This window comes from Filicampus tigris, chromosome 1 (assembly GCF_054856515.1).
Source record: "Filicampus tigris isolate MCC_2025a chromosome 1, RoL_Ftig_1.0, whole genome shotgun sequence".
NCBI lineage: Eukaryota > Metazoa > Chordata > Actinopteri > Syngnathiformes > Syngnathidae > Filicampus > Filicampus tigris.
The window spans coordinates 14,116,505-14,140,436 of NC_141217.1; the positions used below are offsets into that span (position 1 = coordinate 14,116,505).

At 41.7% G+C, this 23,932-nt stretch overlaps 2 protein-coding genes across 4 annotated transcripts; one reads left to right on the top strand and one right to left on the bottom strand.

Moving 5' to 3' along the window:
• Positions 1–27: 27 nt before the first annotated feature.
• Positions 28–12,007, bottom strand: zbtb17 (zinc finger and BTB domain containing 17). 2 transcript variants are annotated; one of them, XM_086042166.1, is made up of 16 exons: positions 11,793–12,007; positions 9,993–10,095; positions 9,849–9,923; positions 9,598–9,777; positions 8,245–8,586; positions 7,840–7,926; positions 6,180–6,415; positions 5,168–5,310; positions 4,766–5,066; positions 4,544–4,631; positions 3,751–3,867; positions 3,537–3,657; positions 2,811–2,941; positions 2,488–2,751; positions 2,336–2,425; positions 28–1,133 (listed from the first exon to the last, which is right to left on the bottom strand). In XM_086042166.1, the coding sequence occupies exons 2-16, from the start codon at positions 10,051–10,053 to the stop codon at positions 733–735; spliced, it is 2,637 nt and encodes an 878-aa protein (XP_085898292.1). In that variant the 5' UTR covers positions 10,054–10,095; positions 11,793–12,007; the 3' UTR covers positions 28–732. The 2 variants fall into 2 exon arrangements, with proteins under 2 accessions (XP_085898292.1, XP_085898203.1); XM_086042077.1 differs by having other exon boundaries at positions 9,849–10,095; positions 11,793–12,006.
• Positions 12,008–15,358: 3,351 nt separating this feature from the next.
• On the top strand, positions 15,359–23,900 carry fam131c (family with sequence similarity 131 member C). Of its 2 annotated transcripts, XM_086042552.1 has the most exons (8): positions 15,525–15,558; positions 15,651–15,730; positions 15,827–15,926; positions 16,993–17,048; positions 19,535–19,619; positions 20,408–20,623; positions 20,778–20,867; positions 22,906–23,900. In XM_086042552.1, the coding sequence occupies exons 3-8, from the start codon at positions 15,896–15,898 to the stop codon at positions 23,172–23,174; spliced, it is 747 nt and encodes a 248-aa protein (XP_085898678.1). In that variant the 5' UTR covers positions 15,525–15,558; positions 15,651–15,730; positions 15,827–15,895; the 3' UTR covers positions 23,175–23,900. The 2 variants fall into 2 exon arrangements, with proteins under 2 accessions (XP_085898765.1, XP_085898678.1); XM_086042639.1 differs by having other exon boundaries at positions 15,359–15,730.
• The last annotated feature ends 32 nt before the right edge of the window (positions 23,901–23,932 follow it).

The window sequence follows — 23,932 nt, forward strand, 5'->3', positions numbered from 1 at the left end:
GTAATCATTCTACAGCAGCACCATCACTCAACATTCACAAATTGTTTTTAATTCTTAAAACTCTTGACGATTACATCATGGGCGTGACCACCATTTTACATATAAAGAGGGAAATCCACAACAGCAACATAGCCACTGTTCTTTAAACCAGACGCATACAAAAGTACCCGTTTCATCAAGACTTCATACATTCGGTGGATTCAAAAATGATATTAATAGCAACATTGGGTATTTTTCTTTTTTTAATTGAAGAAAGGTTCCACCCCTGGTGCAGTAACATTAGACTTTGACAATGTAAATTTGACAATTTTACTGCAGTACAATTTAAATTGTACTAAAAGCATAAAACGTTAACGTGATAATGTTTAATACCCCCACATAATACTTGGAAGACAAAATAAATATACTGTACTAAAAAAATCTTTCTAAGAAAATACTTAATACATAAAATATTTTGTTCTTGAATGAAAATGTACATATCCAAAGTGAGTACCATGGGGAACAATCAATACATACTTTTACTCTTTTTTTTTTTCCACAATCAACAACGCACCATTCAATATTACAATGCAAAAATAAACAGATTATGTAAAGTACAGTGTTGGAATGATATACATTACTAACGCTGCCTCAACAGCTACCTTTCAAAGTGTTGCGTCCAGTGGCGGGTGTGGAAAAGTATCTTTTGCATGCTAAAGCAGCTTGAATAGGAACCTTTGAAAGTCGGCATGACTACAATTGAACTTCACACACAATCAGCTCTCCTTCAATTCTTCGATCTGTCTGGAGCTCAGGCAGCATTTCAAGCTGTCCATCGTCCCCACTCTTCCCATCCAGCAGCCCTTCTTCTCCTTGTGGCTCCCCAATCACCTCCTCTTGAGCATTTCCCTCTCCATCTTGGCCACGGAATATGAGCTCCCCTTCCTGGATCACCTGCTCCGATGCGGGTTGCCACGTTGAGGTGCCGTCCCCCTCGGCAGTGGTGACAGCGGTGTACTGGTAGAAGTCAGAGTCTGCTTGAAACATGACCAAGGCCTGGGCTGTGTGAATTCGTATGTGCTGAGCTAGGGAACTAGCATCCAGGAATTTATCCCCACATGAATCGCAGGCATAAAGTATCTGCGTGTTGGGGTCTAGAAACAGAAAAGGGGGGAGCATGCAAAAAGGAGCAGTTATATCATTTAATTCTGTCTAATTTGTGTATATCTGTGTTTCACTGAGTAAGGCCCGACTGATTATCTGGCCGGCCAATTCAATCGGCGGATATTAGCTCTTCTAAAACTGGCAAAAACCTGCCAACTTTTTGCTGCTTGTCATTTTTTACAACGTAAGACAACGTTCAAACATTCAAATGCCCCGCCCCCCAAAAATTTGCCTAAGTAGGTTTAAGTTTTTTTGTTTGTCTTGTAAAGTTAAATACTGATGGACAAGTACTGTAAAACAGACAAATGTTCTGCCTGTATTTCACATCTTAATTGTTATAAGCATTAATGGACCAAAAAACAAGTAAAAATATATAATTTGTTGAAAATTATCATCCGTTTAATCGTTATCAGAATTTTATTCTGCCAAATATCAGAATCTGCATCAGCCTAAAAAAAAAAAATCCATGTCCGTCAGGCTCTAGTAAGTCAATTGAGATGTGATGATTCTTTTAATATACAGTGGTGCCTTGAGATATAACTTTAAATTGTTCTTTGACCACACTCACGCTCAAAACACTTGTCTCAAATCATTTTTTCCCATTAAAATGAAAACAAATACCATTAATCTGTTCTAGCCTTCCCCCAAACAACAAGTGCTGGAATGTGTACTTTAATGAGGAAAATTATCCCTCCATAACATTGTACTTTACAAAACCATACAGTAAAGACATTATTTAAAAGAATTAAACAGTTGTTGTCAGACTGCATCAATTGAATGGCCATTGTGCCGTTTTTTTCTGGCCACTGTAGCGGTATAAGACAGACATATAATATATAATATATGACCATCAGTACTGTTATATTGTCTGTCTACATGTGTTGCTGCACTGTTTGTGTTCAATCCATTGCCGAAAGGGTTATATACTGTAGCACCGAAACATAGATGGAATTTAACAATAGCATTGAGCTAGCTGACTGGAAAGGCTAAGCTATGATTGTTTTAAACACACGAGGTATTATTCACTATGTTTTATGTTTAGCTTGGCAATCAAGATCAAGTGGGAGTGGCAATAAACAGCTTGAAGACTCTTTTTTGAAGAATTGTTCACTATTTAACAAAGTGCTGCTATTGTTAAGTGTATCGAATTGAATTCTGCCACCATTCAGCACAGTTGTCTTTCCAGTCTCACCTGCTTCCTGCACTTTCTCGACTGCCTTGGTGATTTCTGCTTTCAAAGCTTCGGTTGCATCAGCGCACACGGATCCATCCACTGGTAACACTTGAAAACACATTAGCAAACATTGAGTTTCCAGTTCACTGAAGGCATCTCAACTCTCTCACCTGTTAGTTGGGCCACGGCACTGGCCGCCAAGGCTTCCGTCGCCAGGGTAACAATGTCCTCGGAGACAGTTACAATGTTGATCTCGCCATCTGAGGGAGATGCCTCAACACAGCCGTCGATCTCCTCGTCTGTGCCGCTGCCCGTGTCGGGGCGCCGCCGCTTTATGCCAGCCTTGCCGCGGTGGACAGTCCTGATGTGAGAGCGAAGATTGTCTACGCGGTTAAAGCCTCTGCCGCATCTGTCGCACAGAAACGGCTTCTCTCCTAAAGAGAAGTCAACAGTCAAGTGAAAGGTGTCAAAAAGGGAAGCTGGCACATGTTACCTGTGTGAACGATGACGTGCTTGGAAAGGTCGCCCACGTTGACAAATGACTTGTCACACATTTGACACTGGTGAGGGCGGACGTTGTCGTGGTGGCGAATGTGATTGGCCAGTTGACTGGACTGCACAAACCTACCAGGAAGAGACAAGATTACATCCCATAATAAGTCCTCCACTGGACACTTTCCAAGTCTAACAACCGGTGTATTGTATCGCTGGCGTCGGGCCAAAATCTCATGAGTCACATTTTGGTGAATTCCATATCTAAAGGAACAAAATCAAATCTAATATTGTAATGTTTTTTTTTATCACGAGCTCCTTTTTTTAACAACATCGTGAGCTTTTATACAGTATCGTGAGTTTTTTACATATCGCCAACCTCGCCACAATGTCATTATCATATCAATATATATCGTGAGGTTCATATCGCGATATCGTATCGTGACATTTGGATGTCGTGGCATCCCTTTGTTCTACACAAAATAGGTGTTTCATGAACAAATGGAAAACGCATACTAGAAAATTGCCATTTATTGCATGCAAGTTTAAGGAAAAATGCTATTTTGGTATATACAGGGGTTTCTTGAAAATGATCTGTCATTAGTTTCATAGAAATGTTATGTATCAAAAGTTCTAGTGGTATCGGTTACTTGGTATCTGTGAGTATGCAAGAGTTGAGATCTCATACTGATATCTGTCTGAAAAAGGCGGTATTGAGCATCCCTACCTTTTTCCACAACGATCACACACGTAGGGTTTCTCTCCCGTGTGCTGGCGGACGTGTGTGATGAGGGAGCTGGCCTGGGTGAAAGCTTTGCCGCAGGTGGGACATACGCAAGGTTTCTCTCCTGTGAGACAGCAATGTTGCAGCATGCGTGGGCATTCATTCAAGGTTGAAGTACGAGAAATATTTTGCCGTGCGCTGAATGTCACTGTTGTACCTGTGTGGATGCGCTCGTGCCGCTGCAGAGCTCCGGGATCACTGAACGCTCTTTGGCAGTGTGTACAGACGTATGGCTTCTCCCCGCTGTGTACCCGGGAATGACGCTTCAAATTTCCTGACACACGAAACATTTGCCGTGATATACATAATATGGATGTTTCAATCAAGCCCTTGGATATTTACGGTATGTTAGGTTTGATCAGGAAGTGCTAGTATGTGTGATGGAATGTCGATGGCTTTAAAAGGTGAGGGCCTGGTGAGTGACATGGGCGTCAGTGAAAGTGTAGAGTTGGCTGGCTGTTAAATGGCAAATCCATTAGCCTAGTCCGCGCGCTAAATGAGTTGCGGCCATCGGTTGCTTGTGTATGAGCTTATTACGTGTTTTTTTTTTCCTATTCAATAATGTGCACCGGTCGCTGTATCTATCCTTGACCACATGCATTATAATACGTTCTAACTGGTGATGGTATGCTGAATTAAACTAGCCAACATTGATTTATTAACTTCTGTTAGTAATTGTAGATGTGCTGGTGTAGTACACATAGCACTTTATTGTCCTTGTTAAGTGTGAAATGATTTCAAACTTTGGCCGTTCTGTCTTTTGGACTCTTTCCTCTTTGGCTTGCCTGCATCACGCCAATTTATTTTTTACACCGAGTGGCATGTGCGACTGCAATAACATTAGTCCATGTGGAAAAATGATTCCAAAAAATAATCTGCGTTGTAGCGGAGCAGCAGTAGGTGAACTCAGAAGTAGCAGCGTAGCACTGCACTGAAGATACTTTTCTTACCTGAGGTGGTAAATTGTTTGCCGCATTCTCTGCACTTCAGGGGCCCATCTGCGATATGGATTTTTAAGTGGGCTTTCAAATTTCCGGGCTAAACGTACAAGAAAACATAAAGAGTTAGCACACCCAGTATTAACTGTCAAGTAACATCTTTTAGTGAATGAATAATATACAGACCAAACAATTTTATAGCAGTTGAATACTGCGTCCGTACAAAGGCATTACCTGATTGAAGCGTTTGTCACAGTGCGGGCACTTGTTGCCCTTGTTGGCGTCGTGCGTCTCCAAGTGTCGCATCTTGGCAGTGGGGTCCGAGAAAGCCTTGTCGCAGTATTCGCAATGGTACGGCTTCAAACCGCTGTGCACCAGGCGGTGGCGCTTCAGGTTGCCCGATGTGGTGAAGATCTTCTCGCACGCCTCGCAGCTGTAGCGTGCCTCGCCGGTGTGCTGCTTGCGGTGCAGGTTGAGCAGGCTGATCTGACGGTAGCTCTTTCCACAGATTGAGCAGCAAAATGGCTTCAGGGGGCTGCGGGGGTGAGGAGATGGCCACTTATATAGCTCAGTAGGGTGATATTAAGTTGAGAAAAAAAAAAAAAAAAAAAAGGTAAAATATGAGGTGAATCTGACCTGTGCGTTTTCTCATGAACTTTACAAGCCGCCGCATCAGAGAAAGCCTTGTTGCAGTCTCGACAGGCGAAGGGTTTCTCCCCTGTGTGAATGCGCACGTGTCTCTTGAAATTGCCAGTGTGTGTGAATTTCTTCCCACAGTCCTTGAAAGAAGAGCACATGAAATGTTTATTTTTCATATCAAATCAAATCAAATCAAATCAGTCCGAGTCACCCTGGACTGGTTGCCAGCCAATGGCAGGGCACATATAGACAATATATACATTCACTTCTATGGACAAGTTAGAGCCAAACTACGGCTCGCTCATAAAAGCAGCCCGCGGAATTGTTGATGTCGAAAAACAACGGGGGTTGCCCACATGTGAATTGGGATTGGGGACCCCCATGAAATCTATTACAACTTCTAATACTAATAAATTGATTTTATAGAGATTTTTACGATAGGAAAAAACACAAAGACACCATTTACAACAAGAAAAAAATGGTGACTAAGAAAATTCCAATTGACAAGCAAAAACCTTTACACTCGTCATTTTTCCCTCATTGTTCTGTCTCAATTTTTTTTATTGCTGCTCATTTCAATTATTCACATAGTTTTAACAGAGCTGAGTTAACAAAATGTTATTGTTTCTTTGTGTACTGCTGTGTATAATTGGAAAAAAATGATGAGAAAGAAGTCTATATAAAAACGCTGTCCTCCACTTTCTGTTCGGTGTCAAGTGTCCTTTTTGTGAAGTGGCTACGGGCAAACTAAAAATCTGAAACTTATCACCTTATCACCAGTTTTTCCAAATGTAACTGCAATATATAAACAATGGTTAATTGCTTGATGGATTGGTTTTAGTGTGTTTAATAAATTTGAGTTGAAGAATTTTCAAATGACCCTTGCATCCTTCCATTTTTCCTGTATACGGCCCGCCGAGGAAAATATTTGGACACACAGTCTCCGATTAATCAAACATGCATGTTATTGCAAACACAGCCACGCGGCCTATAGCAAAACATATCTCACCTCACATTTGTGCGTCACGGAGCTGTAAGGCTTCGATTCAGTTCGGCTGCTGACAACAGCAGAGTGGACTGCACTCTCATCTGTGTCGTTGCTTACGTCCCCTTGGGGCTGACTCGTATCCGATTGTGCCTCAGGGTCCTTGTCTCCATCAACTTCCCCACATTCATCCTTCTGGCCTGGCTTTGTCGCGCTCTTCTTGGGTTCCATTTTTATGCCTTCATCATCTGAGTCGTTTCCTTACAGTTCATCAAGAGAGACTGATGAGAGACATGGTAACGCTTTTGACAACATTTTTCCTGCTCACAATGTACAGTAATACACATCTACCAAATGTTATGCTCTGCCTGCCTGCATGTGTCTGATCTATTTTTCAGAAATATATAGAGCAGATTGCAAGTTGAAGTTCCCCTTGAGGGTAAAGAGTATAATACATTGGTGCCTTGTAATACAGGCTTAATTCGTTCCACAACCCCCATTAAAATGAATAGAAATGGCATTAACCCCTTCACGCCTCCCAAAGGAACACTTTTGTAATGTGTTTGTCATAGGAAAAAATAGCTCTCTGGCACATATAGATAAACAACCACTCACACTCAACCAAACCTAGTAATGACATAATTAAATTGTTTTTAATCACACTCCTTCAGTGCGTTTTGCGCTGCTCATTCCGGTCTGTGCCCCTTGGCCACCTGGGGGCGGTATAAGAGACATACGGATATTCTGTACCGGAGACTCAGCTCCTCTCTCGACTTCTCAGTACGGCAGTTATCTTAGCTGTTCTTTGCAGAAGATAAATAATATATGCCTGTGAGTATTGTGTTATATGCCAGCAATTGTCGCTATGCCGTATGTGTTGAGTTATCTATTACTTAAAGAATAACAATAATGTCACATAGATACTAGTTTTTTTAAATCCACAACTAATGTAATTCTGTTTATTTGATGTTTAGTTTGACAGTAACATTCAGATGAGTGTGGCAATAAACAACTTCAAAGCCTCTTTTTTGAAGAATAATTACTACTGTTCGAAACGGCCGCTTGTTGTGAAGTATGTTGAGTCACACAGTGCTTTTATCTCAAGTTTGTGCTCGCAAGTGAAAGTAAAAAATCTTACATCGATGGCTCATATCTCCTAAAACTCCTAAATTAGGTCACGTGTATCTCAAGGCACCACTGTATATCAAAATTTGGGGGCAGATTTTATCTATTTTTTAAACCCAGGGGGCATCACTGAGGCAAATTTTGGGGGCCATGCATGCCTCTACTACCGAACGTAAATTTTCAACAAGATGAACTCATGATGGAAACAGCTATTTTAAAACAGCTATTTAAAGGGGAAATCAACCCAAACATATTTTTTTCAAGAATATGTTCCAAGCAGGCCCTCAGGGCACAGGTAATGACCAATGACAGCTCAACTTCAGAAAACAGGTCAGCCATGAATGAAAAATGGGTGGGTTAACTCTTATTCAACCAAACGCAATATTTATCAGAATGCCTTGTTTCAACTAGTAGGTTTGCATAGAACATATTCTTGAAAAAAATATGTGTGGGTTAACTTCCTTTTTAATTTGCCAAAATATACTGTATGCGTACAACTGACAAGTGAACCTCGAACTGAAAGGGGTGAGACTGCAAGTGTACAACACTAACGGCTCACCATGTGGGAAGTTTTGTCGAGGTTTCCTAATCCTCCTCCCACGAGAATTGGTAAAAATGGGGGTGGTGACAGATTTGATGGGTGCATCTGGAAATACATAAAACATCAAAGTTGTGTAAGACATCAAATGGGGATGTGAACGTTTCTAGCTGCTCAAAAACACACATGCTTGATAAAGCTAGCACAGTGGCATGCAAGGGGAGGTGGGTGGTGGGCGGGACAGAAGAATCTACAAATGCCCGTAGATGAAAAATGACAGTAAGTTTCAGAGTCTTCCATCTGAGGACACTTCACTGGGCCCCCCGTTACTGTCGACAAAAAAGGGCCATATAATCAGGCCCTCGCCCTGGGCATTCACTCTGCTTTGCACACCACTGAGCTAGCATTTCCTCATAACCAACGTACGCGGTGTGTAGTCTGCATCAGAGGGGTCGTCCTGAAATGTGGATGCGGCGTCCTGTACAGCATCACTATCCTCTTCTTCATTCTTCACTGATGCTCCCTTTTGTGCAGCATTACTTTTGCTAGGTTGCACACGATCTGGACAGCTTTTGGCGGGGTCCAGCTCGGAAACCTCTGTCTTTTGTGCATTCATGGCGAGGTGTCTGGTTTGGTCCTGGCCTTCTGTCAGCTTGTTGTTCTTATCTTCCGTGGTGGTTGTGGAAGAATTCTGCTCTGCTTGCAATGCCGCCTCAGCTAAGTCACTGTCACAATCTTCTCTCGGCTGGTCTTCAACTGCTTTTTCTCCTTTATAAAAAAAAAGGAAAAAAATCATATAAGAGTAAGTAAAGAAATAATGTGTTTTTGCTACACTTTCCCCGCTTTTCTTAACGGGGGAGTTAACAATCTACAGGTAAAAAAAAAACAACAACACTTTTTGTTATGTTTGTTAAAACTGTCAGTATAAACCTGATAATGGTACATTACTAAAATGATCTTTGTCTCGGCCCCAATCTTTGTACTTCTACTTTGATTTTGAAGTAAACACAACGTCTGAGAAAAAAACAACCAATCGCGGAAAGAAGGTGCGACGAACATGGTGTCAATCATTTGCCGAGGACTTGCACTAACAGCCCGCACCCTCCTGCCTCAATGGGCTACAGGAGCTTTTGCTGAAACTACCGCTGAATATCCCTCTCCATCTCAACAGAATATACTGAAATGTGAAAGACATGTCAGTACTCACCCACAAAGGCTAAATTTTCTCTCAACTTTGATGATGTTGTACGAATGGCCACAGCTAAAATCGATCCTTTAATTTTGTCTGCTACTTGGAGAACCCCTTCTTTGCTTAGCTGTCAAACTTCTGCCAAAAAGATGTACAAATAATCTCATACGGGCCAGAATTCCCAGGCGTGCTCCAAGTGACCACTGTGAAATTGCTGTGGTATTTCAAACTGCGTCATTTGCTATAAAGCTTTGACTTTAATTAAACATCATTCATGAGAACAGCAGTGTCGGCAGTAGAATTGGTCAGGCAGTTTAGCAATTGTTTTCTCATTAATTCATCCGTTATGGGGGATTTTAAAGATGTTTGAAGTACAAATGTGTGTGTGTTTTTTTCTAATTCCACTAAGATGTCACGTTGCTACTTGTAGGTCAAATTTTTGCTCCCAACACAAGACAAAAAATTGTAACTCGAAAATCTCAAAAGTTGGGGGACGCTTAAAAGTAAAAAAAAAAAAAAGAAAGAAAAAAAAAGTACTATCCAAGTGTTTTCCAGAATGGCCTCGAATCCTACACAAGGACTGGACTCACCTTCAGCAACATCCAGCGTGACCTGAGATGGAGCAGGATCAGCCACAGACTGGTACAAGGAGCAAGCGTTTACAATCTCTTGCATTTGCAGGAAATTGGCAACGGACATCACATCCTCAAAGTTGTCAGGAGTCAAACTCAGCTTGGCTGTGTACATGAACTCCAGTACCTGGGACAAACCTGCAGCAATAGAAAACATTACAAATGATTGTATTCATAGAAAAGTGGAACAAATCACAGCTCCTCACAACCTGCAGCATTGCTGATGTCCAGATGCACCACATCCTTCTGATCCAGGAAGAGGGTGCGGAAGTAGACACTGCAGGCTGCCAGCACACATTTGTGGGCCTTGAAGTCCACGCCATCCACGACAAATGTGCAATCACACAACAAACCCTGCTTGCGCTGGTTGTTGAACTGCTCCAAGACCTTCCCACTGTGCCACGGGAACTCCATTATTCTTGAAGATTTTTTGGATGACAGAGAGGCTCACAGACTCTGGGGACAGCGGATGGGTGGGAGGTCATGTTAATCATTTATTTGGTAAAATACAAAACATACAAATGGCAACTAGCTAGGTCGTACCCCACCTCAGTTCAGTTTATTAATTTTATTCAGACATATTTTCACAACAAACCATTTACTCACAAAGCATAATATACATTTTGTCTGAAAGGGAAAATAGGCAGTAGCAGAAGCTTGTTATGCCTACCCGATGTCCATAAGGTAAACAAAGTGTTGCAGAATAGCATTATTCACATCATAAAATATTAGTAATAATATGCAGTGAAAAACCAATTACTGCATTGTCTAATTTCAACATAGGTGTTTAAGATATTCCTCTAATACATATTTTTAAAGTAACTTATTTTTCTCTGCAGTCTTTAATTTCTTGGTTCGACTTATTCCATACTCCAACTCCAACAAAAGAAATGCAATGCTGGTTTACATTAGCACTTACTTTATTATTATCATTTTTTTTTTTAAACATGCCATAATCTCTTAAGCAGGAGTCACCAATGTGGTTTCCCCCGGGCACCTGGTATCCCCTAAGGACCACATGAGTAACCCCCGGAGCAGTTCTCAGAATAGCTTTCCAGTGATGGGACATTGCGATTTTCTAGGAATGTTGTAGAAGTGATCATTTGGAAAACGTGAACATTGGCAGAGATTTATAACGATAATGTAGCCTGTTAATTCTTATCTGTTTCTTAATTATTGAGAGAAATCATTAACATAATCAGTGTTTTTTCATAACTTATCAATATCTTTAAAAATAATAATATTAAAGGTCATATAAGCAAATATGTTATTTTAGAAGTGTGTACCCAACTGGTAGCCCTTGCCAATAATCAGTACTAAAGAAGAAGCTCTCATCTTCCAAAAGGTTGGTGACCCCTGCTCTAAAGTCGCCTTGCCTCTATTGAGGACAAGTTGTATTGAAAATGAATACATGTATATGAAAAATGTACAAATGCACAGGCCTGGAATGGATATCGTGTGTGGAATAATTTTTTTGCATGACAAAAGGAGGCCATGGGAAGACAATCACAGAGTCAATCGCACAGAACATCGCACAGAGACATGGTGCTCATTTTAATCCGCAAAGGTCGAATCGAAGCAACTAAACTGTTTCATGTTTCTTGAAGACATTTGATGAAAAAGGCTTCTTCATTTTTACATTTTTTCTGATTCTGAACTGAAGAATTATTTTAAATGTTAATTTATAAAGGATTGTGATGGTTTTCACCCTTTTTTTGTCAAAGGACAAAGTCTCAAGGGTTAAGAAAGCTTACTTTGGTAACCTTAATAAATCTAACCAGGAACAGTCTTTATGAGTATCCATGACTTGAGCTTTAATTACAAATGCTTCCTGTGACCATTCAACATTCATGTTTTACCTGCTGAAGGTCTTAGAGACGCCATTCACGTATATGAAATAACTTCATCCGTGACAGTGAATAGCTGGGTAATATCAACGTTTTTGGACACTTTTGCCATATGACGGTTTAACAGTGCAATCGATCGATTACAATGCCTCTATGATCCTCGTGGTCGTGTTATCAGGGATGAATTTAGCATGCCTAGCAAGGACGTCGTTAGGCGGACACAAGATGGCGGACGCCGTCGCCAAAGCTTGTTGTTGTCTGCTCGCTCTTCCTAAACGTCGCCGATCTGCACCGTATTCTACCTACCCCTCGAATCGCGTGCTTAGGCTCGCTCCTTAGATGCGTCCTCGAACCTGTGGCTCAGCTGGTGCCGAGAAAAGTTGATCTTAGTAATGTACCCGATCGAGTTTTTCGGTGATCGATCGTGTGCTGTTGACTTGGTTCAGCGCCATCTTCCTCTCGCTGATCGATTGATAGGGACCAGTCAGATGTGTTTTCACGAGCATGCGCAGTGTAAAACATTTGCAGTTGCGGTGTTCGACCGCGTGGCTGTGCTCAAACTCAGCTGCTTGACAACTATTCCGATTTGTAGTTCATATTTAGAAATAGAGTACAGTACAGTATAGAGTGTGGCAAAAATGTTTTCACTCTGGGAAAACATGGAAATTCAAAATATGTAACGAAATGTAATCGGTTCAACGTGTACTTGGGAACATTAAAGGGAAATTCCCACTGGTGAGACAAGCAAGATAAAGTCATGTAGGCTACATTTGTGATATTTTTTTAGGACAACAGGACAAAATAAATGAAAATATAAATTATTTTATTCCATTAATTTCCCCTTAATATGTGGTGAATGAACTGCTTAGTCAGTAACCTATAGCAGTTAGTTATAATTCCAGATCAATGGGTCACAGATATGCACTATTATCATTTGCAAGGAGTACTTTTGCATTTACAAACGCTCAACTGTGTGTATTAGTTATCCCGAAAGAGTGCTTATGCTAACAGAAGTTCCATCTGTGATGCTAGAGCCTCGAAGGACCTGTAAAAGCACGAGTGCAGCATTCAGTTCTTTTGAGAATTTGCGATTTATAACTTTAAAAGACAAATAAATCACTTAGACAATTGCATTCAGGTTGCCCCTGCAACCTTGTGAAAGCTTCTTGATAAAGGGATTGCAGATTCCCTGTCCTGCCATATCACTCAAGATAAATCACATTGAGTGATTTCCCTTGACAAAGTCTTACAGTGTGACAAAATCGCAGTGTTGCCATGTTTTTTTAAAAAAATATATATTTTAGTGGCAACTACGATTTTTTATTTTTGGCAGACTATAATGAAGCTGCAAAACATCCTTACAAAGCATTGTGTTTCCCCTCTGCCGATAGAATTTCTTTTAATTTCAGATTGTAAGGTGTGTATGTTTTTTTTTCTGGGAGATGAATCCGAACTGTTGGTGTGTGCTTTAAAACAAAACATTCCCATGAACCCAAACACTCCTTTCGCTGTTTTTGTCAACACCACAATCGCGCTTATTATGTGACTCATCTTTACATACATACATCCTTGTAAGATCGGAGCAAGGTGGGGAGAAGCTTGGTTACTATGGGAACAGAAATCTCATCGAATACTTAGTGCCAAGAGTCCTGTTGCCGAGAGTGATGTAAGCATCCAGCCGCTCTCCCCCCCAAAAAACACACAAGTGTGTTGTGGTGTGTAACTGTGTGTCAAGTGTAGACTATATTAGTTTTTTACTTTGTATCCAAGACATGCCACTGCACACACACTTCCTACATCAGCGATCCCCAACCCCTGTACACATTAGCATGCTATAAGAGGTCAGTAGGTGTTTTGCATTGTATATATACTTTTTTGTGGTCGTCTCACTAACATTTGAACAATTCTGCACTTCACCATGCGTAAACCCTCTTGGAATTGATTTATTTCTTCGTCATTAGGTCAAATGGATCTACCGGTAAATAAAAAAAAAAACAGCAGTGCAGTTGCTGTTCCACTCAAATGCTCTACTTTAGTTCTCAATGGTGTGCTTTCAAACTGTTGCCAACATAACCAATCAAGAAGAAAGTTATTCCAGATGTCTGTGGAATAACAATGATAGAAGCAACAGTAACAACTCTCCGGATGATGTGACTGAACAGTTCAGCAACTACTTTTCATGAGTAGCCGACCATCTTCAACTAGGTTTACTGCGATTCAACAGCGCTGCAATGCCCAGCATGCACTCTTAGTGCATTGTGCGAGCGAGGTTCACATACTCACACAATCACATGCTAGTCTCCATTGTGTTTAATTTTAATAATTTACACTATTAAAACAAGATATTTCGTTAGTGTAATAGCATAATTGCCAGAGTAATTTTTTACTTCTCAGTACTACTGTCACAATATCAATAACAAATAGCCTACTGCGCTTGTTTGAAGTTGAGATTTTTTTTCATTACTTTTGTATGGATTCTCAGTCATTCAGGTCCTGTTTGTTGAATTTACTTTTCTTTTTTTTTTTTTTTAATTTCTTGTTATTCAAAAACAGTGAATAATGATTTAGGTTGCTGTTGATGATGATGTACATGTGGCTAAAAAGCAAACCACGGAGTCTCTGAATCTGAAATGCATGAGTGAAATAACTGAGTGGGCCGGGGCAATCATTACCAACAGCCTCTCTGACATCCACACTCTCCTTTATTTCTCACCCATTTCCTCCTTTTGTAGCCATTCCAAAACAGCTTAAGTGGCTAGGGCAATTCGTTTCTTCTCGACTGCAATGTTCTTTGTGGTTCAACAAAGACATATACAGGAAGTGCTGTATATTATGTTGCCTCAAAAATGTCCAGATAGGAACACCATGGGTCGCAGATTATCCGTTGCAGTGCTGTAGGTGTACGGCAGGGAGTCGCCGAATGTAACTGGTTTGCGATTGCTCAGTTTAGTCGCGTCGCGTGATGTGTGGCGGGCCTTAACTCTTCAAAGAAATAGACCCAGGAAGAAGTCCCCGCCGCAACTGCTTTGGTAACATGATTTTCAAACATCTGAGCTAGAGACACAAGCGCATATTGACGCACAACCGTATGTTTACACACTTTACGCTGGCGCAGTTATGCCCTTCCACTGCGCACTCATTTCTTCTCTTCTTTTGGTCTGTTAGTGAGGCAAACTAGCTTTGCTCGTACAGTGTCTCAAACGTGTCTTGTGACCTTTCAGTGTCGCTTGGAGTGCAAGAAAAGTCCAATTCAATTCAAATTCTTGATGTGTAATTAAGTAATCACAATTAACACATTAAAGTCCAATATATTTTCTATGAACTATCCTGGTCAAGGTCAAAGATGGGCTGGAGCTTCTCCCAGATAACTTTGGGTGAGAGGCAGGATTCACCCCTGGACTAGTTGACAGTCAATCACAAAGACCAACATAGCATTCACACTCACATTCACACGAATGGAAAATTTTTAGATTTCAGTGAAGCCGGAGTGAAGGTTAATTGCGGAGACAATAAACTAGTCTATGTTTCTACGTCCAAGACGCCACTCAATCTTCGCTCTCTGCTCACCATGCATACCACCACCTGCACCCTCCATTCCGGCAATTTGAATAACCTCTTCATTCTGAAAGTCCACACTACTTTTGCTAGAGCTTGTCAATTTTCTGCCCGAAACGACTGGAAAACCCGACAACAAATAGTAAAACTCACCTCGTTCATCCAAATATCACCATTTGAAAAGTTAGCAATGGATGCTGTACATGATTGCTGCACCTGCTCTACGAACCTTTTACTCATCATACGCTGTGATGTAATGTAAGGTATTACACGTACGCTTATTTGCTTACATTTTGCTTTGTGCTACTCTGCTGTCTGCAACCAGGTCGACATTGCAATCTGTTCTCAGTTACTTTACCTGGATGAATAAAGGTTAAAAAAAATATACATTTAAGAAAAGCTAACATGCATGTTTTCGGAAGGAAGTCGAATTACAAAACAAGCCCAGATTCGAACCGAGAACATCGCACAATGAGGCAGACGCACAAACCACATGCCCATATGCCTAATATACAAAGTAATTCAATTTTAACCCAATTTAAATCATTTCAATAAAGAGAAAACATCCTCATTGCTAATGTCTTTCCAATCATTTCATTATATTCCCAGACTGGATTTCCCCCCCCTCACACATTTGTGAGAACAGGAGAAGAATAGAGAGAGGGGACGAGAGGGGGTTTGTTGGAGACGTCAGCAAACATGCATTCATACTTTCTCCCCATTTTCTGCTCTCTCACTCAGGCGCTCTCTCTCATTCTGTCTCTTTCTTCCTCCCTGTGCGCCAGCTGCCCTCCCCTCGTCATCTTGAAGCCACCATGGGCACCAGATAACCGCCTGCAGGCTTTCCACACATCATGGGTTGCTGCCTCTGTAAAAGTAACAAAGGTCAGTGTCAAGATGCATGCGCGTGTAGTCCTGAGTGTGTGCGTGCAATTGCGCACGTGCGCGTGTGTGTGAAAGCAAGTCTGGAAGTTGCTCGGATCATTTCATGCTCGTAAGAGTGACTGACACTGCTGACAAGTCAAGGGCAGACATGTAGCGTCAGACCCTAAAAATACCAAAAGCAAATACAAATACACGCATGACCTGAATCCATCCAACAAATGATGAGTGTGAAGCACAAATTAATTTACAAAAAAAAAACCTTATTTTCACCAGCTATTACCTCACGAGTCTGCAGCTAGCTGTGAATTTTTAGGATCAGGACAGTACTAAATCGCGACAGGACAAAGCTATCAGAAGCGCCTCTCATCATTGGTATTCTATGCGGCGATGTTTACATGCAAATGCTCACTCGGGGCCTTCCCACTTGAAAGAATTTAAACATGAATGAGATGCTGAAGTGATTTGACAATTTTTATCGAGGATGAGATTGAACTCATACTCCCTTGCAATATTTTCTGCCTGAATCTGTGATGCACTCTGAAAATATTCTCAACAGGAGGATGGCAAATGTGTGTGTGTGTGTTGGCTCTAAATGATGATAGCTTTTCTTGACTTGCCAGTGAGTATGTACTTGTATCTTTGTTTGTTCTTCTAGTGTGTGTGTGTGTGTGTGTGAGTTTGTCCCTGCTCTGGTGACTTAAGTAAATGGAAGGGTATCACTCAGCTCCTGTTGCTGTAATGTTGCCATAGCAACAGCCAATTGTCTTGACGCCATATCTCAGGGGAAACCCCAAGTGTCTGTGTGCCTATGTGTGTCCACTGACCTTTTTAAGTATGTTAATTCTCAATTCCTCTTGTCATTCAATGAGCCTCGCTTACAAAATGAAGTTGGCAAGGGGATCCAGTCGAAGGGATGTTTGAGAAATTGCCTCACTTCACCTTTGGCCAGGATGATAAATAAGAAAGTAATAGTTAGGAATCCCCTGAGCTCTGTCGAGAAACACACAAGAGCAAGCAGACAGCAGATGTCTAAACATCGGTATGTGTATGTTTGCTTCATCCACAGAGCTCCACTATCCCCTGACAGTGCTACATGAGGGTCATCCTCCAACCTCCGCCAAAGTGAGTCAACCCCACCCCGGATGTCAATTTTCGAACCAAGGTTGAATGTTTTGGTCATAATTCGAAAAGGTATGCCGTCACCAAAGGAACAGCACAGGTACAGCGGTGGCAGCATCAAGCCGTGGGGCTGTTTTCTTCAGATGGAACTGGGGCCCCGTGTCAAGGTGGATGGATTAATCAACAGTTTCAAATAGCAGTCAGTGTTATCACAAAAGGCTGCCGCTAGAAAATAAAATGTCAGGAAAAGCTTATGAGAGCAGCTGACCTTTGGTGTTAAACAGTGGCACATCAGGTGACTCCTTAACAGGAATTTGAATATGACTTGTTCATTCTGAACACATCTACATTCCCAGTTAGGGAGTGTGCACACTCAACTCTTTATTTTTATTTCCCATATCGCATTCTGATTAGTATTGTTTTTGTGGAATATGAGATAAGCAGCTAAATCCAGTTTTTAACCATCTCAGGGGGTGGCCATTTTGCCACTTTCTGTCAACTGAAAATGACATCACAGTTGCTCAGGGCTCAGATAATGACCAATCACAGCTCACTTGTTTTCTGAAGCAGAGCCATGATTGGTTGTTACCCGAGTCAAGGATTTTACTGCTTAACTAAATAAAAATAAAAATCAGGATGCCATGTTTAGACTAGTGGGACTGCATAGAACATATTATCGTAAAGAAATGTTTTGGGTTGACTTCCACTTTAATGTTGCTGATGATCTGTAGGTTTTGCGTGTAAGTGTGAGGTAAGTGTGAGTCGTAGGTAGGAGGAACTGTCTCTATTCTATTCGTATTTCGCCCAACAGATTCCGTCTGCGCCTGCATCGCACTTAAAGATCTGCAAAGATAATTCCCATATGCCTTCAAACAATTGTCCATTTTGTCCTCACAGTCGTGAACTGGGGGGGAAAAAAAGCAGGTACCTTACTTGCAATCGATTTCACTCACACCATGTTGTAAACAGGTTAAAGTGAACTGAAACACCGGGAGAGGAATCAATCTAGTGTCCTTCTCAGCATTAACCATAGCTACTATGGTGCCAACACCACACACGTTTGACATGTCCACCTTTGATTGCCAGTCCTTTGTCATGAAACGTCATAATGGTGGCTTGTTATTATTTTGAATACAAAAGTGGCTCATTTGGGAGTTGAGAACTGTATGTCGGCGTTATAATGTGCTCGACTTTCAGATGAAATGCTATTCACAAACATCATTTCTTTCAAACAATCCCACAAAGAGAAGAAAATACAAAACTCAAGGATGAACTAAAAGGGTGCCTTTCAACACCTTTTTACATTTCAATAAACAAAAATCATTTCAGATACAGTACTAGGTTTTAAACAATGGCAAGCATTATTTCTTCACATTTAATCTTTTTATTGTATTGATACATTATTTTAAGCTATCGCAATATATTTCCAGATTGAATATTTTTTGTAGAGTTCCTTGAGCCTATTCAGAGTGGAGTAGTGCATTTATGAACATCATTTTGGTAACCAGAAAACAGCTGCTAACCCAGATATGTGCTAACAAAGATATTGAAGCTGCATGCAGATGACTCTACAGAATGATTATGGGGAGCCTATCATTCAGTAAAGCAGTGTTTTGCGTTGCATTATGGGATTTGTACGTCAGTAATCGCGCCATTAAAAAGATTTTGTGCTGTGTTAGGGGATCGGTGGAAAAGGTCGTATCCCAGCATGCTTTGCTCCTGTATATCAAATATCGTAATGATTGCATTTCATTGTTCTATAATGCCTCTTAGATGTATAATTTTGTAAAGATAATCGTTTGGTTTCTAGACATGCACAGTTCAATTATTGCCACTTTTGATGGTGGTCAATCTGGCGCCCTGAATAACCATGCTAGTCACACTCGGGTCTCTTGCAGCACCTGCATGTTTGTGTCTGATATGAAGTAGGTGTTAATGAGAACAGGAAAAAAACGCTGTTTGTTGCTATTTATCAAATTGTTTTGCAAGACGGATGTGGCCTAGAGGCTGAGTTTGACACATATGGGTAAGATTGGATGGATGGATGGATGGATGGATGGATGGATGGATAGCATTTTTGGCAGTCCTGTGTGTAAGATGAAGTCAACGCAGAATCAGAGCCCCAAGACTCACTGGCTGCAACTATTTGTGACAAAAGCAATTGTCACTCTACAGGAAACTGCCTCTGATGTCACCGCTCATTTAATTATCTAAATGTGAAAAGCTGCATTGGCTGTGTAAGCGCACACTTCAGTTAGTTGTATTCTATTTTTGTTTCATTATTCTAACTGAAAGAGACGTGTAAACCACACACACATGTCCAAAGGCCATTATGTTATTTTGTTCTCAATGACTAACCCTGTGTAATTAGATTAGTGTAAAAGATTTTCAACTGGAATATTGTATTGCCGGAGATCAAAAATGCAACAAGCCGAAATGTGCTTTTTTCCCCCCAAAAATGGTTATGAATATGTTATGTTCCGGTGCAGGACGACCAGGCTCCATCAAATGGCCAAGCAGCAGATAAAAGCAACCACTACAACATTGGCGAGCTGGCCACGTCCTCTCTGCTAGGTGAGACTGTTGTGTGCACATTTACTTTGACAACAGCAAGCTGAGCTTCACCATGAATCCGGCACGCGACGTGGGAAATGATATTAGTAACCATGGGAGCTTAGTAATGTTATTTGCCTCCTCTGTGCTGCATTATATGCATGCGCACTAAGCCTACTCTTATATTCACAGAGAAGTGGACAAATAAGCATTCAAATATGATGCGCTCGTCTATTAGTCTCCGCTCAGCTGCATCCCTCTTTTCATCCACGTGTGCTTTTTACCTCACTGAAAGCTCCATTCTACTCTGACAATTGCATTAGAAAGGCCACGAACATGCATTGCATTGTACACTGGACTGTTCCGGCACGCGAACAGCAAAAATCTGCGATGCCCATGATAAATCCATTGTAAAATCTAATTTGTGTTTTCCACAAAAAACAGGGTTGCCCCCGCCAAAAAACAAAAAAAATCAATATTGGGAAAAAAAAATTCCACAAATTAGTAAATCTGCAAATCTGGAAATTAATACTTATGAATATATGAATGCACAAGCAGGCAAAATGATGACAGCAAAATGATCTTAAAACATTGAAATCGCTAACCCAATAAAGCCGCTGGGACTCTTACTTCAACGTTTCAATATTGACGTTTTAACTTCAATGAACTCATGAGAGATCAACATTTTTCCCATATTCTTTCTTTTACCTCACGTTAATGACATTTGCTTTCCAGATGATCTCCCTCCTTCCTCTTCTTGCACATCTTTATTTCATTCCCTTTATCAAGATGTATCCCTCCCTATTTAGGTCTGGTGGCCACGATAAAGGAGCACATCACCAAGCCCACGGCCATGGCTCAAGGGCGAGTGGCTCATCTGATTGAGTGGAAGGGCTGGGGAGGTGGCGGCGAGGCCGGGGCCGGCGGAGGCTGGGCTCGAGGAGGCGGAAGCTGGGGCCCTGAGGAAGACGAACAATTTTACTCCCAAATGACAGATGAGATCAAGGAAGCTCGCTTTGCTGCCGGTGAGTCAGAAGAAGGAATTGAATAGAGACAAGTAAAAAAAAAAAAAGAAATCCATGTGGACGTTGTTTTTGTTCTCAGGCGAGCATGATCAATCTAGCTCTCAGGGGCAATGACTCACATGGAAAAAAACAAAGATAACATGTTTGTGTGCAGGAGTAGCAGAGCAGTTTGCCTTGGCTGAGGCTGCCATGAGTTTTTGGTCCTTAAATGACTGCTTTGATCAACCTTCGACCAGCTTGCAAGGTTGGTTTCTCCTTTCTGTGGCGACAGCCCTCACACCAGTTTATTGAAGCTCTCTTTTCAAAAAGTCAGCAATTATTACGCTCAATAGAGGCAAGGATGACAATACAAAAGCGTTTATGATGTGCCATTGGAAATCCATTCAAGCATTGATGTGGGAATAAAGTATATTGAAGAGAATTTCTTCCCAATTATACTCACCATCTCAGTTCTTGTGTATCGCAAGAGTGTTCGATGTGCTTATCCTTCTACACTTAAGTCATCCAAGAATGGATGATGATTTGCTGTTGTGATGGAACAGGAAAAAGAACTTCCACAAAGGAACCATAGAACTCTCCTCAAAAGAACTTCTACAAAGGAACCATAGAACTGTCCTCAAACTATCATCAAAGTAGCACCGTGGGAATGCACGTCACATTGAACGTATCAGTCAGAATGAGACATGCTGACAAAGATTAAAGGTGAAGGCAACCCCCCAAAAATCTTTGCAGTTAATGTTAATGCGCCTTCACTAGTCTAAACATGGCATTCTTAGTAATATTGCGTTTGTGGAAGAGGAGTTAAGCTGCAAAATCCACCACTGAAAATGAAATCACAGTTGCTCAGGGCTCAGGTAACGACCAATCACTGCTCACCTGTTTTCTGAAGCTGAGCCATAATTGGTCGTTACCTGAGCCCTGAGCAACTGTGATGTCATTTTTAGTCGACAGAAAGTGCCAAAATGGCCGCCCAATGAGATGGCTAAAAACGGGTGGATTAACTCCATCCATCCATCCATTATCTCCCGCTTATCCGAAGTCGGGTCGCGGAGGCAGCAGCTTCAGCAGGGAAGCCCAGACTTCCCTCTCCCCAGCAACATCCTCCAGCTCTTCCGGAAGGATCCCAAGGCGTTCCCAGGCAAGCCGGGAGACATAGTCTCTCCAGCGTGTTCTGGGTCGTCCTCGGGGTCTCCTGCCGGTGGGACATGCCCGGAACACCTCACCAGGGAGGCGTCCAGGAGGCATCCTAATCAGATGCCCGAGCCACCTCAACTGGCTCCTCTCGACGCGGAGGAGCAGCGGCTCGACTCTGAGTCCCTCCCGGATGGCCGAACTTCTCACCCTATCTCTAAGGGAGAGCCCAGACACCCTGCGAAGGAAACCCATTTCGGCCGCTTGTATCCGAGATCTTGTTCTTTCGGTCATGACCCACAGCTCATGACCATAGGTGAGAGCAGGAACGTAGATCGACCGGTAAATTGAGAGCTTCGCCTTTCGGCTAAGCTCCTTCTTCACCACGACAGACCGATACAGGGTCCGCATCACAGCAGACGCTGCACCGATCCGCCTGTCGATCTCCCGTTCCATCTTACCCTCACTCGTGAACAAGACCCCAAGATACTTGAACTCCTCCACTTGGGGCAGAATCCCATCCCCGACCTGGAGAGGGCACGCCACCCTTTTCCGACTGAGGACCATGGTCTCAGATTTGGAGGTGCTGATCTTATTCCACATTACTCTTATTCCACAAACGCAATATTAATCAGAACGACATGTTTTGACTACTGGGCCCACATTGAACATATTCTTGCAAAGAACATTTTTGGGTTGACTTGATCTAATAAGATGACAAAAACATTTGAATAAAATGTGGTACTCAACAGAGAGGCTGACTATTACGTGTTGTTTGCAGAACGTTACGGGTGTATTTTGCTCGTCGAAATGAACTTGCTCTGACCAACCAATCAGAGGATGGAAAAACAGGGACGTCATTGTGGGCTCTGAAACAAATCTGAAATCTGATTGGCTAAAGACATATTAGATGGATGTGGCCGCGCAGGGCTGACAATACTACAAAATGAGAGAGTAGACTGTACAACTTCATGGAAGAAATATTTGTATTCACTTTGTAAATATACAGTAGGTTACTACTGTTGAAATCATACGCTGTGGTGCTTGATTTCTCTAATGGAAAGTCAAATACGAATTGTCAGTTAGGGGTGTTGGACTGTCAAGTCGATTTTCTACATCTTTTAACTGTCCTTCCTCCAATTCCTTGTCAGGGACACCAAGGAATCACCTGTTGTCTTGTTTCCTGCTGGATGACGCAAGCGTCAGCGTCCCCCATTACCTGCACAGCACCCATGCCGAGACGCATGGCAACAGCCAGCTCAGTAGCCAGGTCGCCCCCACCCAACCATCCGTGGCCTCCATTAAACCACAAGAGAAGAATTCTACCAGCGAGGATAAATGCAGTGCAGTCACCGCAGAGGCTGCTGTGCGACACATAGACAGCAGCTCACCGTCTGAGGATGATGTGTTTTATAATTAAATACCTTCACACTCCAATTACAGTGGTGCCTTGAGATACAAGCGCTGTATGGTTGCAATGAACTCAGCTAACTTCACAACAAGCAGCAGTTTGGCAGAGAGTAAACGATTCTTCAAAAAAAGAGGCTTCAAGTTGTTAAACCAGAAGGAGCAACACAATGTCCATTGAACTGAAGCAAAAAATGTGGCAAAAATGTTTAACTTCTTTACACTCTACTTAATTACGTCATAAATATATGTTTTTAAAAATTACAATAGTGAGGAGTACTATTTTCTTATTAAAATGTTTTTGGGGAGGCTAATGGCATTTCTATTCATTTCATTGGGGAAAGATGAATTGCGATATGAGTATTTTGGTCAGCGTGGTCACGGAACGAATTAAACTCGTATCTCAAGGCGCCACTGTGCTTTATCTGGATTTGAACAAAAAAGACTCAAGTTTAACACCAGCACTCTGTGAAAATAACTTCAAAAGCATTGCCCTCATGTAAAACATTTGTGAATGTATAGTTGCTTAGCTACATTGGACTTTTCTATTCATTGTACTTCAGATATATTTGATTGTATGTTGAACTTACAGCCAATGGGAAGTACAGTATTGTGTAAATATCTTGGTATACAACCACCCACTTCGTGATCTGCTGCTCCTTGCTTGTTTTTGATCCATTTGTTGGCTCACACTAAGCGAATGAGAACTGGTACGGGATGTCTTTGTGACACACAATCACCCGCCAGATTTGACAGTACAAACAGTGAAGA